Source organism: Acomys minous (assembly GCF_964271855.1).
Source record: "Acomys minous genome assembly, chromosome: 12".
Lineage (NCBI taxonomy): Eukaryota > Metazoa > Chordata > Mammalia > Rodentia > Muridae > Acomys > Acomys minous.
The window spans coordinates 100,577,031-100,595,959 of NC_140493.1; the positions used below are offsets into that span (position 1 = coordinate 100,577,031).

At 38.1% G+C, this 18,929-nt stretch overlaps 1 protein-coding gene and 1 long non-coding RNA gene across 4 annotated transcripts in view; one reads left to right on the forward strand and one right to left on the reverse strand.

Annotated features, from left to right (window-relative positions):
* CEP112 (centrosomal protein 112) overlaps positions 1–18,929 on the forward strand; it is a 391,861-nt gene that overhangs the window by 127,134 nt on the left and 245,798 nt on the right. For all 3 annotated transcript variants that reach the window (XM_084751376.1, XM_084751377.1, XM_084751378.1), the window contains one exon: positions 8,958–9,093. In XM_084751376.1, the coding sequence (XP_084607502.1) occupies positions 8,958–9,093 (136 nt within the window). The remainder of the gene's footprint in view (positions 1–8,957; positions 9,094–18,929) is intronic.
* The window catches only part of LOC311580134, a 28,314-nt gene that overhangs the window by 5,510 nt on the left and 3,875 nt on the right, over positions 1–18,929 (reverse strand). Inside the window, exon 2 of the long non-coding RNA XR_014773379.1 lies at positions 7,516–7,665. This is a non-coding gene — a long non-coding RNA (uncharacterized lncRNA). The remainder of the gene's footprint in view (positions 1–7,515; positions 7,666–18,929) is intronic.

Genomic DNA, 18,929 nt, shown 5'->3' on the forward strand with positions numbered 1-18,929 from the left:
CCTTGACCATTTTACAGCAAACACACACACACACACAACACACACACACACACACACACACACACACACACACACACACACACACATATAATTTACTGACATAATACTCTCTAAAATTAATTATATCAGTGGATATGCAGGTAAGCTGTACAGAGATGATGCATAATTTTCATGGAAGTTTTAATCAGCAGCTTCTTACGTATAGGAAACAGAAAAGGAATAGTGTTAGATTTGTAGTTTGTTTTGAAGTTTAAAGCTTAAAAATTTAAAGAACTGTTCCTGGTATATAAGGGTTATTTTACTCTTAAAGATAATTTCTCAAGATTTTTAAATTGTACCATGAGAATACTGATATTTTATCTTCAGGGTGGAAGTTCTGTTGCTTTATTTGTGTGTTTATTTATGCCCACATTATCAGCATTTTTGCTGCTTATTTTTGCATAAAAATATTATATAAAAATATAAGTGGTATAAGCCTTTGTTTTTGTAGTTTTATTTTCTACTACAAACACAAGTCTGGTATTCTGAAATTTGGCTTTTTTGGGGATAGGTTTGGTGTGTGTGTGTGTGTGTGTGTGTGTGTGTGTGTGTGTGTGTGTGTGTGTGTATACATGGACATGTGTACATGTGGGTACATATACTTATGTATGTTGGAGGCTGGATGTCAATTTGTTTTCTCCTGAGCATGAAGCTCGCTGATTGGTTGGAATGGCTAATGAGCTCCGTGAGCTGTCCTATTTCTGTGCCTCCCAGTACTAGCTCTGGGCTTAAAGATACACACCACTGTACCTAGCTTTGTATGCAGGTGCTAGAGCTCCAAACTCAGGACCTCATGCTTGTGGGCAAGCCCTGTATTGATGGAGCCAGCTCCTAGCCTCCTGGGATTAGTTTCCATGGAGTCTCTCACTGCTTCTTTGTAGTATTTATACTCCTGTAGCAAGCATGGTTCTGTACAAATTTTAGCATATAAAATATTGCAGTACTCTTTGATTTTCTTCTTTGTTCTTTTACCTTCTCCTTAGTCTGGCTGATGTTTCTCCAAGTTGAGAACAAAGTTTCTACTTATTTTATGGGGTTGTTTTTTGTAATATTTAATGAGTAGATCTCAGAATTTGTTACCAAGACTCCTGCCTCAGCTCCTAGACCACAGCTGAAGACCAGGAGATTCATGACAGACCCAACTTGTTTTGAACTGACATTAAAACCCAATTGTCTTGAAAGAGTTTATGAACATCCTAGTTGAAATATGTAGCCTATTTATAAGTAGCATGCTTTGAACAATCATGTTCTTTAATATTACAGTTCAACCTTGGGAGCAGGGTCTCTGGGACTGTTAAATTCAGGTCAGAAAAATAGTCTATAGAGTTCCTGTATGTTGGTGGTTGCGTTTTGAGCATTTTTGATCTCTGGGAGTCTTGATTCATAACTGAAGTGACTTCACTATCTGGACTGAGATGGTTTGAGCAGATGCATCATAGTATTCAGCTTTACTAATAGTCCTCAGAAGTCCTGGGTTTATAACTCAGACTTGCTCATGTCTTATTTATGTAGTGCCATCTGGAGAAAGAATTCTTTTTAAGTTGTTTTTTAACCTGGCAATATTATTTAGATGTCAAGTCACTGATAATCCACAAATTAAATATTTGTACAAATACAAGTGAATTTATTCCTGTTTTCTTTGTATGATCTAACTTTAAAAATTTCCCTATACCAAACTCATTTTTTCTTCCCCATATTATTTTGTAAAAAGTTTTAAGAATTTTATATGAAATATCTTTGATACTCTTGACCACATTGTGTCTGATAATCGCAAATGTTACACTGTCCCTACAAACATAGTGTCTAAAAGGAGCTTCAAGCCGTTCTCTGCTGTTCCGGAAGTCAGCAGCTCACTAAGAGACTTCAGGAGCTAAAGCCAAGATGTTGTCGAGCCTTGATCTTTGAGAGAGCTTCAGAAGCAAGCCCATTCCTTGCCTTGAACATTTTCTAGAGGTTTGTGTTACTTGGCCTCTGACCTTGATCACATCAATTGTGTTAATTGTAGAGGTCAATCAGGATAGTATTGGTATCTTGTCAATATTAAAACCAATACTAATGTTTGTTTTATTGGGCATTCCTTTTGACACCTGAATAGTGTCAAGTGTGTCAGACTCTGGAGCATTCACCATGTTTTTGAGAAATTAGCAGAGGCCAGTATATATTGAAGTCTCATGAAAAAAAGAGGATAAAGCAGTCTGTTTTTATCATGCTAAGTGAATGGTATGACATTTTTTGTCTTACTTGGTCTAATTAATTTAGGTTCTGATTGGTAGTCAAGAAGATAGGTGAGATTGCCTCTTGAAAAGCTTATGCTCCAAGCCCAGATGGAAAGAAATGGAGACTTTGAGCTGTTTTCCAGGCTTGTTTGAAGTTTTTTGTTTTGTTTTGTTTTTCTTGGAGTTTCCAGTCGGGATGCCAAGCTGGCAGCAAGTGAAGTATACTGTAATGTGAAGCCTTATAAACATGTGTTGGACCGAGGCCATCGTTATCAAAAGTGCTGCTACAGAAATGTGCCAAGAGAAGATTTTCAAATTAGGGTTGGCCTGTACATATAAACGTTAGCTTGTAAAGCTCAAGAAATCCCAAATTGTAGTCCATTAGTCTCCTGCATTTTATTGCCCTTTTTGAAATAATCATGCACTTCAGAGCATCCTTTAATCTGAGCTGAGTTGCGGCTGGGTAAGAATGCAGCTTCTTTTTTCTTTATCCTTTATGTACTTGGATGAGGAAAATTTCATAAATAAATCAGAGCTAAAAAGCAAATTTTCTTTCCACCTTTTTATCTTCATGGAAGTCCAGCTCTAAGGCATTTGAGTGATGTCTTAATCCTCAGCTTCACAAGTCTGCTGCAAAAGTAATCTTGAAAGTCATTTTTTTCTCTGTTTTGCCTCTTGTATGTTGTACTATTTGGGGTCACGGTTCAAAGAGACAGCATTCTATGACCTCAAGGAACACACCTTTGACTTTAAGGGCTTAAAGTTTTCCTTTTGTTTCAGTACCTTGTATAAGTTTAACAGGCTCATTAAAATGATCCATTTTATTTAAATTAAGATAAAGGCAATTTACACTAAAATATAAAACTTGTAAATGCGTGGAGATGAGTGTATGTGCCATCCTGTGCAAAAACACTGAGTTGCGTTGGCTAAGGTGTTCTTTGACAATTAGCTTTATATTATGTGATTAGAGTAGCCTGTGTGAAGGGCCTGGAAACTAGCCAGGATTGTAACATCTCCCATGCTTGCTGTTTTTTAAAACTTACTTTAAATTTTTACTTGTGTGTGTCTGTGTGTTGGTATGTAGACATGAATACAGGTGCCCACGGAGGCCAGGTGGGTTGGATCCTTGTGGAGCTGGAGATCAGGCAGTTATGAGCCATGTGACAATGTTCAGAGAGTTGAACCCAGCTCTCTCGCAAGAGTACTGTGCACGCTCAACAACTGAGCCTCCGCTCTAGTCCCTTATGCTGGCTATTGTGTATTTTTAAAATGCTAGTTGTCAATCAAAATAGAAATGGTGAATTCAGAAAATGCTTTAGTGCAGAAAGTTTATTTGAACACTTTAAGTGATGGATGAAGTTTATGATTTTATATGCTGAACCTAGTAGCAAAGGGAACTGACCTTGGTAGGAAGAAGACAAACTGTGAAAAAAAGATGTCTTATTAAATTTAAAGAGTTTAAATACCTCATGTGAATTATTACAAACAAATGAAAATAATTTTCCAAATGCTTATTTCAACTTTAGGTTGTATTAAGTAATTAGTTAATTAATTATTAATTAAATTTACATCCTAACTACAATTTCCATTCCCCCTTCTTTTTCTAGTCCTTCCCCCATACTTCCCCTCTTCCCATCCACTCCTCCTTCCTTCTCTTCAGAAAAGGGAGGCATCCCATGGGTATCAAATATCCTTGGCATATCAAGTTGCAGTAGGACTAGGTGTATCTTCTCCTATTGAGGGTAGATAGAGGAGGGAGCCCAGTAGGGGAAAGGGTCCCAAAGGCAGGCAACAGAGTCAGAAACAGCTCCTGCTCCTACTGTTTAGGAGTTCCACATGAAGACCAAGATGTACAACTGCCACATGTGTGCAGAGGGCCTAGATCAGTCCCATGTATGCTCTCTGGTTGGCAGTTCTATGAACCCCTATGGGCTTAGGTTGAATTTGTATGTTTCTTTTGAGGTGTCCTTCGTCCCCCTCTTCTGTAGGATTCCCCATGCTCTGCCTAATGTTTGGCTGTGGGTCTCTGCATGTTTCCATCAGTTGCTGGCTGAAGCTGTTCTGATGACAGGGATGCTAGGCTCCTTATATAAATACAGCTAAATATCATTAACAGTGTCAGGGTGGGTGCCCTCTCATGGTTTGGGTCTCAAGCTGGACCAGTCATTGGTTGGCCATTCCCTCAATTTCTGATCATCTTTAACATTGCACAGCCTATAGGTAGGACAAATTGTAGGTAGAAGGTTATGTGGCTGGATTGGCATCCCAGTCCCTCTGTTGGAAGTCTTGCCTGGTTACAGGAGATGGCCAGTGCAGGTTCTGTCTCCCCCATTACTAGGAGTCTTAGCTAAGGTCACCCTCATAGATTGCTGGGGGTTTCCATTGCCCCAGGTTTCTAGCTCATCCCAGAGATGTCCCTCTACCCCACATGCCAGCTGCCTCTCCTAGTACTCTTTCCCTCCACTGTCACTAACCTGATCCCCCCTTTTCCTATTCCTATCCCTTCCCCCATAGTGTCCCCCAGCCCCATCCACAGTGTCTGTTCTACTTCCCCTCCTCATTCGCCTCCTTGTTACTTAGCTTCTGTGGGTCTGTGGATTATAGCATGGTTATCCTTTACTTTACAGCTAATAGCCACTTAAAATTGATTACATATTACGTTTGTCTTTCTGGGTCTGAGTTCCCTCACTCAGGATGATTTTTTTTTCTAGTTCCACCCATGTTGCCTGCAAATTTCATGATATCATTGTGTTCAATAACTGAATAATACTCCATTGTATAAATGTACCACAGTTTCTTTATCCATCCTTTGGTTGAGGGATATCTAGGTTGTTTCTAGTTTCTGGCCGTTACGAATAAAGATGCTATGAACACAGTTGAGCAAATGTCCTTGTGGTAAGCTGGAGCATCCTTTGAGTATATGCCCAGGAGTGGTATAGCTGGGTCTTATATTAGATCTATTCCCAATTTTCTGAGAAAGTGCCAGATTGATTTCCAAAGTGGTTGTACAAGTTTGCAGCCCCACCAGCAATGGAGGACTGGTCTCCTTGTTCTACACCCTCACCAACATGAGCTGTTGCTGCAGTCTTGGGTCTTAGCTATTGTGATTGTATAAGATGGAGTCTCAGAGTCATTTTGATTTATATTTCCCTGATTGCTGAGCATGTTGAACATTTCTTTAAGTTTTTCTTGGCCATTAGAGAGTCCTTTATCGAGAATTCTCTCTTTAGATCTGTACCCCATTTTTAAATTGGGTTATTTGATTTTTTTAAAAAAGGATTTATTTATTATATATACAGTGCTCTGCCTACATGTATATCCTCACGCCAGAAGGGGGCACCAGATCGTGTTAAAGATGATTGTAAGCTACAATGTGGTTGCTGGGAATTGAACTCAGGACCTCTAGAAAAGCAGTCAGTGCTCTTAACCTCTGAGCCATCTCTCCAGCCCTATTATTTAATTTTTTAATTATTTGATTTTTCTTAAGGGGTTTTTAAAAATATATTTTCCATATCAGCCCTCTGTTAGATGTAGGGTTGGTAAAGAACCTTTTCCTTTCTATAGGCTGATGTTTTGTCCTTTTGGTGGTATACTTTGCCTTACAGAAGCTTTTCAGTTTTATGAGGTCCCATCTGTTGATTGTTGATCTTAGTGCCTGAGCTGTTGCTGTTCAGTTCAGGAAGTTGTCTTCTGTGCCAATGAGTTCAAGTCTGTTTCTTTGTTCTTCAATCAGGTTCAGTGTGTCTTGTTTTATGTTGAGGTCTTTGATCCACTTGAATTTGAGGTGTGTGGGTCTTCAATTTGATTCCATTGATCAACCTGTCTGTTTTTATGCTAGTACCATGCAGTTTTTATTACTATTGCTCTGTAGTACAGCTTTAAATTAGGGATGGTGATACCTCAAGAAGTTTCTCTGTTGTCCAGGATTGTTAGAGATATCCTGAGGTTTTCCCATATTATTTTGAGGATTGCTCAAGGTCTGTGAAGAATTGTGTTGGAATTTTGATGGGAATTGCTTTGAATATGTAGATTGCTCTTGGTAAGATGGCCATTTTTACTATATTAATCCTATCGATCCATGAGCATAGGAAATCTTTGCATCTTCTAATGTTTCCTGTTTGTTTCTTCAGAGACTTGAGTTTCACTTGCTTGGTTAGTGTTACACCAATTATTTGTGGCTATTGTCAAGTATACTGTTTCACTAATTTTTTTCTCAGCCCACAAATTTTGTGTATATAGGAGGGCTACTGATTGTGTTGGAGTTAATTTTGTAACGAGGCACTTCCCTGAAGGTGTTTATCAGTTGTAGGAGTTCCCTGGTAGAATTTTTGGGGTCACTGAGTATACTATCACATTATCTACAAATAACAATAGTTTGACTTTTTTCTTTCCAATTTGTATCCCCCTTGGTCTCCTTTAATTGTCTTATTGCTCTAGGTAGGACTTGAAGAACTATATTGAAGAGATATAGAAAGAACGGGCATCCTTGTCCCTGATTTTAGTGGAATTGCTTTATGTTTCTCTCCATCAAATATGATGTTGGCTATTGGCTTGCTGTATATTACCTTTTTATGTCTAGGTATGTACTTGTACTTCTGAGCTCTCCAAGACTTTTATTATGAAGGGGTGTTGGATTTTATCAAAGGATTTTTCAGCATCTAAGAGATGATTATTTTTTAAAATTTCATCCTTTTTATATGATGTACTACATTAATAGATTTTTGTATATTGAACCATCCCTGCACCTCTGGGATGAAGTCCACCAGATCATGGTGGATGATCTTTTTGATGTGCTCTTGGATTCAGTTTGTGAGTATTTTGTTATTTTTACATCAATGTTCATGAGGAAAATTGGTGTGAAATTTTCTTTCTTTGTCAAGTCCTTGTGTGGTTTAGGTGTCAGAGTGACTGTTGCCTCATAAGATAAATTTTGTCAATGTTTGTTCTGTTCATATTTTGTGGAATAATTTGAAGTGTATTTGTATTAAGTCTTCCTTAAAAGTGTAGTAGAATTCTGTGCTAAACCATCTGGCCCTGGGCTTTTTTTGGTTGAAAGACTTTTAATGACTGCTTCTATTTCCTTAGGGGTTATAGGTCTGTTTAACGTAATGGTTTTGGAAGGTCTTTCCTCCCATTATGATAATTCACCTACCGATTCGCATGAATTAAATTGCTCTTTCTCTTAGCATTAGTCATTGTTACAGTTAGTAATAGGCAGTGGTGTGTGTGTGTGTGTGTGTGTGTGTGTATGAAAACTTACCCAGTGGGAAGATGAGCCTAATGATCAGGAAAGCAGCTCAGTGAGACAGCCACCAGCGGCATCTCTGAAACCCACTTCCAGCTATGGAGACCTGCCTTGGTCCCACAGGAGGATCTCCTCGGGAATGAGTCAAAGCATCCGTTTTCTGTTCTATAAAAGAAAGGATATAATAACTCTCACCCAGGCTCACTGTGAAGATAAATGAAAAATTAGATACACATTTTGCTCAATACATAGAACCTAGTCAGAACTTGAGAACTTGAACACATTTTTAAAATAGTGGCTTCTTTTGTTTCTTCTTGTCAACATGTGAAGAGTTCTATTGTTTTGTGACACCTTTCTGATTGCATGGTTTCAGTATGATGTGTGAGCAGACGGGATGGCTGTGAGTTCTAAGCAAATGAACTAGTAAAGCAGCTGTAGGCCACTGAATGGTTGTGCTGCCTTGACCATATGCAGGGCAACTGATGATATGCATGTGCCTTTCAGTCTGATGTCATTCATTTTAAAACTGCAGTAGAATCCACACACTATTATAATCACTTGGTTTTGTTTTGTTTTCGATACTTGGTTTTTCAAGAAAGGGTTTCTTTGTGTAGCCTTAGCTGTTCTGGACTCACTTTGTAGACCAGGCTGGTCTTGAACTCACAGCGATCCACCTGCCTCTGCCTCCCTGAGTTGTAGGATTACAGGAATGGGCCACTGCACCTGGCTATACTCACTTTTTTCAAGAGCATAATTTGATAGATTTTAAAAGAGGGTTTACTGCAATTTGATTCCATATAATACTCATTACTCAAAAGGAACCCACATATCCAATACCTTGTTCCACATTCTCTTAGTTTCCTGCAACAAGAAATTTTCTGAATATAGAGCTTTTTCAGTTCTCAACTTTTTACATAAATGGGATCACATGTGAATTTTTTCAAGACTGACTTCTTTTCCTTGCCTTAATATTGAAAATATATGTGTATATATACATATATATCCATGTTATAGTATATATACAAATGTTGCTAATTTTTAAGTCTGAATAATACTTCATTGTATAGCTATGCCACGTTTTAACTAATCATCAATAGATGGAGACACATAGTGTTATATGTTATACAGTTTGTTATTAGGGGAATCTATGAATATAGTTATGTCCTTATAGAAGTTCATAGTATGTATTTTTGCTCTTTCCTTCTAGATAGATAGCTCAATTGTCAGTTTTTGAAAGAGAAGTTTCATAGGATATCAGAAAATACAATCTGAATTTTGTTCAAGAAAGCTAATTAGTATCTTTTTACTAAAACCTAGTTCTTTTTTAATTTATAAAAATAATTTTTAAAAATGTTGAAATTAAATATTATTACACCATTTTGCCCTTTCCCTCTCCTCCCTTCAACCCCTTCGTCATTCTTTTCTTACATAACTCTGAAGCTTTATGAACTCTGTAGGGAGAAGGAGGAGCAGCTCAGCCGAGTGACTGAAGTTCAGCGGTTGCAGGCCCAGCAGGCAGATGCTGCTCTGGAGGAGTTCAAGCGGCAGGTGGAAGCGAACTCTGAGAAGGTGTATGCTGAGATGAAAGAGCAGGTAAGACCCACACTCATCTTCAGACGCCTTTCACAGAAGCTGGGTTTATTTGGGGATGCTGTGCTGTGCAGCAGAGGCTTCCCTCCCTGTTTTTAGATGTGGATTTCAGTTCCTGTTCCATTGGGCTCTAGGATGTATATCTGTTTAAGATATTTCATGGAGCTGACAGAAAGCTCTCTGAGGGGTAAAATGAAAGTAATAGAGAAAAATCAAAAAAAGAAAACTCCAGGCCAGAGTATATTTACACATTGCCAAGAGTTTTAGGCTAAATATTAGGTGTTTGACATTGTCTAGGCCGATTGTACAACTTTTTGAGAAAAGCTGTTATGGTCAACAAGTGCACTTAGTTAGAGCTGATAATGTATTGCTAACAAGGTCACAGATTTCATGTGGGATTAAGAAGACAAAGCCCATCAAATAATGGAATCTCAGCGAACACTATAGAACCAGTGAACGGCTTCTTCATTCAGCACTCACAATGCAAAAATGCAACTGTGACAATGACCTATGGTAGAAATCTGAGAAAGTTCAAGAAAAATAACACCTTTATAGGGGCCACATATAAAAAAGTATTGTAATAAAACTTGGATATTTTATGGAAAGGAATTGAACCTCAAGGATAAAATAGTACCTTTATAGAGGCTACATATAAAAAATTGTAATGAAACCTGCATATATCATGGGAAATAATTGAACCTCAACAATAAAATAAATATTCTATAACTGTCTAGGCATTATGATACTAGTAAATGAGTTAGAAAGATAATAGAGTAATGTTTCACAGTTGGAGAACAGAAAAATACAATTTAATTTAATCAATAACCAAGGAGTTTTTCACTCACAAGATAACAGAAGTGTATTCACATGCATTCGTGTGTGCGCACGCGCGCACACACACACACACACACACTTCTTTTTTTTTTTTTTAAGAAACAGTACATGAAGACATTTATCTAGAGATGAATTCCAAGCTTCCCACACATAGGCATTCCATCACACACAAGAGGAGGCAGAGAGCATCACAGTAGAAATGAATAAAATGATGTTAAAAATCTTATTATAAAAAAGAAGTTTCATTTTTATTGTGAACATTTTTATTATAAAAATAATTTGTATTTTATATGTTATAAAATATCAGCTTGGAAATGACTCAGTCTGTGAAGTACTTGCCACACAATCATGAGGCCCTGCGTCTGGACGCCTGTCAACCAAGCAGAAGCCATGCAGGCTCATACACTTCTGTAGTTCTAGCACAGGGACTAGGCATGGGGAGGAGGCAGAAACAGCAAATCTCTGGAGGTTTCTGGCCGGCCAAGCTAGTTGAATTGGTGAGCTCTAGACTCAGTGAGAGACTCTTTAAGAAACTGAAGTGGAGGTGGGGCTTGAGAGATGGCTCAGCCACTAAGAGCAGTGACTGCTCTTCAGAGGACATGGGTTCAGTTTCCAGATCCCACAAAGCAGCTCACAATCAGCTGTAATTCCAATTCCAGAAAAATCCAACAGCCTTTACTGGCCTCTGAGGACACTGTAGATGAGGGGTGTAGACATAAATGCAGGTAAGGCATCAACATACATACAATAATAAGATAAAACATTTTAGGTGAGAAGTGACTGAGAAAGATACCTGATATCATCGTCTCATCTCTACTTGCATGTGCACCCATATGCACACTTCCCCACATGTGCACACAATACAAACAGACATGAGCACATACTATCCTCCCATTAACAAATTAAAATGAGATCTCTATTATGAAGATTAATAGATAGGTTCATAGGGCTGGGAGAAATAGCTTACTGGTCCAACACTGGCTAGCCTGATGGAGATGGTGAGTTTGGGCATCAGCATAGCAGTGGAGAGAGGAAGAGACTGATGGAGAGTGATAAGAGCAAAATACGTAAGACCTGTTGTCACTAATATGTGAGACTCACAAAATTCCAACAGCCAGGGGACATAGCTTAAAGTAATGTTGAAATCAGAAGCAGTATATAGGGGCACATAGCTTTAAACATAGAACTCTGGAGGCAGGTGCAATTGAATCTCTGTGATTTCTAGACACATTTACATACTCTCTGAAAAGCCCCCAGAATTCCAAACATCACACAATCACAGAAACGTATTTGCAGCAGCCAAAGCCATGCCGCTGCTAGAGCAAGAGGCAAATTGCAGTCAGATGCTGCACACAGTCTAAAGTAGCCCCAAATTGCCACACCTGGGATTAAATTGAAAACATATTTTTTAATATTTCTGTGTTTTTTAAAGAAACCAAAATTCCATAATTGTCACTCCATTCAAGCCTGAAGACATGAGTTTCATTCCTAGAACCCATGGAAAGGTGGAAGGAGAGAAGCACAGCGCAGTCATCTTCTGACCTCCATGCACACCCGCCCATCGTGCACACATCCAATGTTATGTTAAATTAAAACCTGTTAAAACTATGTTCTCTTTCTTTCATAATATTTTTTTTTTGCTTTACCAAGTAACTTTTAATGAAGAAAGAGAAATCTACCTATCCAGCACCTAATGAAAATACGTTAGGAGATGAGTAACTTGATTAACATTTTGTGCAAATACTCATTAAGTAAGAGTGGTGACTTAGAGATACATTTGTTCAGTAGATACTAGTTAGAGATAAATATTTCCAGTTATAAACATTGGCTGTTGTATCAGTAAGAACACCATAATGCCTATTGATAGGAAACACAGACGTATACATTTATCCACACCTGAACACACTTTTTCCTAATTTTACAACAGAAAATAACAGTAAGACCTGTGAAAAATATAAGATCAGGATACTAATTGTTGAATTTCATAATGCTAAAATAAAACAATAAATAACCTTATCATTTATACATGCATATGTAAAAATAAAAAAATTTAAAACTCAAAACATAAAAAAACAAAGCAAAAACAAACAGCAGGCAAAACGGAAAGGGAAAAACAGGCTACTCTCTGTTGCTCCCTTCTACAGTATATTCTTCTGTCAGTGGAGGAGTAAACATAAAGAGATACATCAAAACGTAAGCATTTAAGACACGTTAGCTTCAGCACCTTCTATTGACGATAACCTTTGTCAGAGTGTTGACCACTGAAGCTTCTTTTTGCCTAAGGCCTCTGCTAGCACGGCTCAAAGCTAGCTTGATGGCCTGCCTGTAACGTGCGTCTGAAGATCAAGACTGGAGAGCGAACGCCTGCTGTTTCTCTCTGCTCTTGTGCAGAGCTAGCAAGAATCAAGGACTCTGCCAGTATGCATCCGTGACGACTTCATAATTTCTTATTGTTGACATTCATAATGTTTTTATTGGCTGTTAATGTTTTAAATTTTTAAGTAGATGGGGATAAAACAGACAAACAAACAAAAGCCAATTGAGACTAGTTAAGCTTTGAAAGTTTACTTGATCTTGTTTTGTTTTTTAAAGTCTATAGAACCAGGAACCATGGTGGAATAAAAATGGTTCAGAATCCACAGCACCCAGTCTCATAATGTGGTTAGTTGCTTTTATGTCCAAAGAGACAGGAGTGACAAATGGCTGTTTCCTGCTAGGTACGCTTTGCCACTTTGTGACTTGCCTTAACATGGCACCTTCAGCCTGGGATTGGCTGAGGGGGAGCTGCTATGACTCACTGTGGCTCCGCTGTTTACCCATGGCCTATAGTCGTGGGGTAGCATGTAGCCTGCTGGCACAACCAACAGACTGTGTGTGGAAGTTCCTGTGCACCATGCTTTGTTGAAGTATGGATACTGGCTTAAGGCTATTTATTATTTCAACAAAATAGGCACTAAACCATTAATTATCAAGATGCACATTTTCAGGAATATCTTGAGAAGATAATTGCAAAACCTGAGAGGGAATAATGCCAAAGAGTGGGAGCAGAGCACAATGCAATGTCCCTTCTATAGACAAGTACACTCTTGTAGTTGTAAACAGCAGTAGGCTAACTTTTTCTGTTTAATGAGTAGTAGTTAATAGACTTAAATCCACAAATATTCTAATTTAAAAGACATGACTAAAATACAATTAACCAAAATTTTGTTAAAAGGATTATGAAAATGTCACTAATTTTCAGGGGAAATAAAGGATGACTGTAATAAAGAATCATACAACTTAGCATTAATACAGGTCTGTAAACTAGACTGAAGGGCATATGTTTGTGTGTCAAAGGCAGGACTGCTTGGATCACATGTCTGGAAAGATGTTAGGGATGCAGAGAGACCACGGTCATCAGGTACTTTCACATTTTTCTCTGTCTATTAGACTGGGGAGCATGAACCAGAATAATTTTCTACTTTTATCATGTAGAGACAACACATTAAAATTTTACTCTTGTAAATCAGTTATGAAATTCAGTAGACCATGCACAAAATTTCATTTTATTTCTAAAACTTGACCTATCAAAAAAGACACATTGTTTACCACAATGCAATAAAACTAGAAATTTAATTTGAATTTAAACTCCCACATTGACTTTACCAAAATTAAAGGGTTTTGCTCTATGAAAGACTCCAATAAATATCAACAAAAAGAAAAGCTGGAGAATGAGAAAATATTTCAATTTATATATTTCAAAGAATCTGTCTAAAATATGGGCATCAATAAAACACAATAAAAAGACAAATAGCCCAACCGAAAATAGGCAAAGCATTGAGTAGAAGCATTGAGTACAAAGAAGAAGTACGATAGACCAGTAAGCACATGAAAAGATGCTGAACATCTCACTAATGAGATGCAAACCAAAGCAAAAACAGGATGTCACCATTTAGGTAGAGTGGCTAAAATGATAAAGATGAGCAGCCAATATCAAAAGTTCAGGAAGATGTGGTATGGTTGGAGCTCTTATAAGGTGTTAGAAGACATGTAAAATGGTGTTTCCATTTTAGAAGATTGTCAGTTAATTAAATATCTAAACATATTGTATGCATTTATTCTATGTATTTAACGAAGAGAAATAAAAACAGGTGTGGTCAAGAACTTATGCATAATATTGACAGCAACTTTCTTCATAAATGTCCCAAACTTCAGTCATTCAAATGCTACTAAACAAATGAAAGGATTGACAAGAGCAAATAAACAATATGGAAGTTTGCTGAACAATCAAAAGGATTGGGTTATTGATAGTTCTTAACAAATGGATGCCTCAAAGCCTGTGGATGAAAGAATATAAAAACAGAAATGTCTATACAGAGTGCTCGCTAATCACCGAGTTCTGTTGGGATACCTTGGATGATGTGGAGGCTTCTTTTCATCTTATAGATCAGCTGAATTTTATTTCAGAGCAGAGGTTCTGTCTCATCTTCTTTGGGAAAATTTCATTTTCATATAATCTGGAAAGTTTTCTATTGTGCTGCACTGGTTTTGATTGTGCCACTCGGGTGAAGTAGAGACTTGGGTGGTGACTGCAGGCACTCATGGAACATTCTCCAGGACAGATGATTTGCTTGGCCACAAGACCAGTCCCAATAATTTTAAGAGGATTAAAATTATGCTAAGTATATTTTTGAGTAACATTATAATATATTACAGATAAATGACAAATCTGGGAAACACTCAAGTATTTGAAAATTAAAGAACAGACTTTAAAAATAATTCATGGTCAAGGACAATGAAACAAAGAAAACAGGAAAATGTTTTGAGCTAATTTAAAGCAAAAAATATGACATATCAAAATTCATTTAATTCAGATAAAGCAGTGAATAAAGAAAAATTTGTATCTTGAAACATCTATGTCCAAAGAGGAAATGCTTAACTTCACCCTCAACTTCATTCTAAGAACATTCTAAAAGCAAAGCAAGCATGTGTCCATGGAAGCAGAAGGAAAAATAGAGAGGAGCGCACACAGTGAATTATTAGATGCAGAGAAACAGGAAAATCGGTCCATCCCAGGGAGTGCTTAGAAATATTATCAAATTGACTGAAGGTGACTAAGGAGAAATAAAAGAGGAGAGACACGAATAGGTAAAGTTGGGGATGAAAGAAGAGAGACCACCACTGTGGACGAGTGTAATGTGACATGTGGGTAGAAAGTAAAAGAAAAAATCATTTCGTTATGCCTTAAGATTAAGGCAGAAGTCCCCATTTATCATTTTCCTGCAGGTATCACGTGTCTCTTTTACTACTTTTTACTTATTAAATGTTTTTATGGACACACATTGAGTGTGTCACAGTGACCATGTACTTTCATGGTATACTTCGGCTCTGTTCACTCACGTATTCTCCCTTTCTCCCCACTTCATCCTCTGCTGGTCTCCTTTATTCCCCTGGATAAATTTCTTTAAATTTTGATGTCAGTACACTACAAGTGTGTGCACAGTGCGCGTGCGCACACACACACACACACACACACACACACACACACACACGAGTTTATGTCTGTATCTAAAGTCAAAGATCTAGAAATGAAACAAATATATTTGTGTTGCTGTTCTGACCTCTTTCACTTATATGACAATGTCCAACTGTACCCATTCTCCAGGAAACCTTTCTTTATGGTTGGTCACAGCTCCATTTTGTATACCACAGCTCTTTCTTCATCTTTCTGTTGACATGCACTGAGGCTTGTTCTGTGACTTGGCTATTGTAGACATTGTTGCACTAACCATGGATGTGCAGGTAGTTCTTTGGTATATGCCTCAGAGTCCTTTGGGTATATGTCCAGACTGGGCCATATAGTAACTCTTTAAATAATCTACATAATACTCTCTGTCAGATACAAACTAGCAAAGATGCCCTCCGTTCTCTTGGCTATTTCTTCCCTTGGCTTCAGCTTTGAGGTTTACTTCCTGCTCTGTTGGCATCTTCTTCATCATGTCCTTGCCCAGTGCCTATATCTTGTGTTTCTTGCTATGTTTCCCTCTTAACAGTTCCGGAGTTGCAGGTCTTACATTAAGGTTCGATCCATTTAATTGATTTTTGTATGGGATGAGAGCTAGTGAAGTTTGCCAAGAAGGAAGCCAGAAAAACAATCTTACAACATCTTTAAAAAAAAAAACTAGGAAATCTAATTTTATATTTCTTCTGCTTGTGGACATCCAGTTTTCCCAGTATTATTTCTTGACAAGGTTGTCTTCTTTGTAAGGTATAGTTTTTTGTATACTTGTCAAAAATTAGCTTGCTGGAGGTGTTTGTTTTAGGGTCCTCTATCCTGTGTGTTTCTGTTGCTCAGTGTCATTACTTGGGATTAGACATGGTGGAGCATGCAAGCATTGCTCTTGCCATCTCTGTGCTTCCATAAAGATTTTAGGGCTTGTTTTTCTCATTGAATAATCTCTTTGGAATTTTTAAAAATTTTTTATTAATTTATTCTTGTTACATCTCAATGGTTATCCTATCCCTTGTATCCTCCCATTCTTCCCTCCCTCCCATTTTCCCCTTACTCCCCTCCCCTATGTCTGTTCCTGAGGGGGATATCCTCCATCTGTTTATGCTCATAGGGTATCAAGTCTCTTCTTGGTAGCCTGCTATCCTTCCCCTGAGTGCCACCAGGTCTCCCCATCCAGCGGACACCCCACTCACAAAGCAGGCCTCAACAGATATAAGAGGATTGAAATAATACCTTGTATCTTATCAGATCACCATGGCCTTAGGCTGCAATTCAACAACAACAGAAATAACAGTCTCTTTGGAATTTTGATGCAGATTGTATTGAATCTGTAGAATGTGTGGAAATATAGGTATTTTCATGATATTCTGTACATTCATGAGAATGTGAGGTCTTTCTCATGTCTTCTTCGATTCCTTTCCTCACTGTTTTAAATTTTTCATTGTAGATGTCTTTCGCTTCTTTGGTTAGATTTACTGCTCCTCAGTATTTTATTTATTTTTTAAGATGATACGAGATTGTTTTCCTAGCTTCTATCTTGGCAAGCTCATTAGGGGGAGATGGAATGTTACTGCTTTTTATTTGTTCATGTTGGATCCCACTGCTTTGCTGAAAGTGTTTATCAGTGTGAAACTTTTCTGGTGCATCTTTATGGTCTCTGTGTAGGAGCATATTGTGTGAAGGGATAGAGGAACTTCTTCCTTGCTGTCTTATTGCTCAAGACTTTTAGCATTGTGTTGAATAACAGTGGAGAAAGTGGACACCACTGTTTCATTCCTGATTTCATCAGAAATGCTTTGCTTTTTACCTGTTTGTTATAATATTACCTATTGGTTTGTTTTATATGCCCCTTATTATCATGAGATACATATTATTAATTTCTTCAGAACTTTCATTATGAAAAGATGTGTGAAAGTTTTTGGAAACCATTGAGCTGATCATGTGATTTTTTTGAGTCCTCTTATGTGACTAATTTATATATGTTGAACCATCTTTATGATTAAATTGAACTTGATTCCTGTGGATGATCTTTTTAACATGATAATTGAATTTTGTTTGCAAGTATCGTATTGAAAAATTTTGCAGTGTTATGTATAATTTTTTTGGAATGTGTGTCTGTGCATATGTGTGTGTGTGCGCATGTGTCCTTATCTAGTTTGGGTAACAAGGTAATACCACCTTAGTAAAACAGCAGAACTGAAAGCTTTGTTTTTTCCTTCCATTTCCTCCCTCCAAATCCTTTCATAAAACCCTACTTACCTTCTTTGAGACTCATGGCCTCTTTCTATCATTAGTTGTTGTTACGTGTGTGTATGTGTGTGTGTGTGTGTGAGGGGTGTGTGTGTGTGTGTGTGTGCGCGCGCGCGCGTGTGCATGCACACATATTTAGAAATATATATCTATAATAGTATACAAAAACAACCTGTTCCATCTACATGTTACTTGTATGTGTGTGCATGTTATTATTTTGTTATAACGTTTTTATATTTTGAGAGTAAATACAACTATAAATTTTATACACTGTATTTTATTGTATTCATCTCCCCCCCCCCCCCCATTCCTACCCTCCTGCCTTTCTGGATCCTCCCCTTTATGTCACCCTCCCAACTTCATTATTATTTTTCCCTCATCTCCTCCTCCTCCTCCTCCTCCTCTATCCTCCTTCTCAGCTATCAGAGACCACACTCATAAAGAAAACTGATTCTTCCTTCCCTGGCAGCACCAATTGTCACTAGGTTGGGGCTAGAGATTGGGACTCATGTCTACTTCCGCGCTGAATGTTGACTGGTTTATCTTGTGTTGGCAGCCACAGCTGCTGAGCGTTCGTTTACACAGCAGCCCTGTCATGTCAGAAGACCGTTTTGCGCAGTCCTCCCTGGCTTATGGCGTGTGCAGGCTTCCCATTCTCATTCTGCAGTGTTGCCTGAGCTTTTTGGACAGGGTGTGTGATAGAGATGTTCCATGTATTGGTGAGCCATCCACCAACACTTCTTTGAATTTTGACCAGTTGTGAGTCTCTTTATTAACCGCAGCCCACTAAACAAAGATGCTTCTCTGATGAGGATGAGAGCTGCACCAATCTGTGGCTGTAGACATACATAGTTAGAATATAATAGTAATCGGCTTCACCTTTAGGGCCTCTGAACTTTCCAGCAGTGGGGTTCTTGGCCAGATTAATAGTAACAGTATGAGTTGCCTTTTGTGGACTGGACCAGACTGCACTTGGCTTACCCCCATAATGACCAGGCCACTATTGAATCCATTGACATATCTTGTCAAGCCTCAGCTCAGTCAGAGAATTCACAGAGGGGTAAAACTGTGGAACCATTACTTTAAGAACCTTACCCTCACATAAAATGAGGTGGCCATCAAATGTGAGTAGTTAGAGCTGAGATATAGCGTTTGGAGATTTGATTTTGGAAATACCCTTTCTTTTGGATCACTCCTCAGGCAGTCTCTGGTCTGTGCTATGCCAGGGTCCAGATTCACCTCCACCAACGCTGCCAGAGCACCT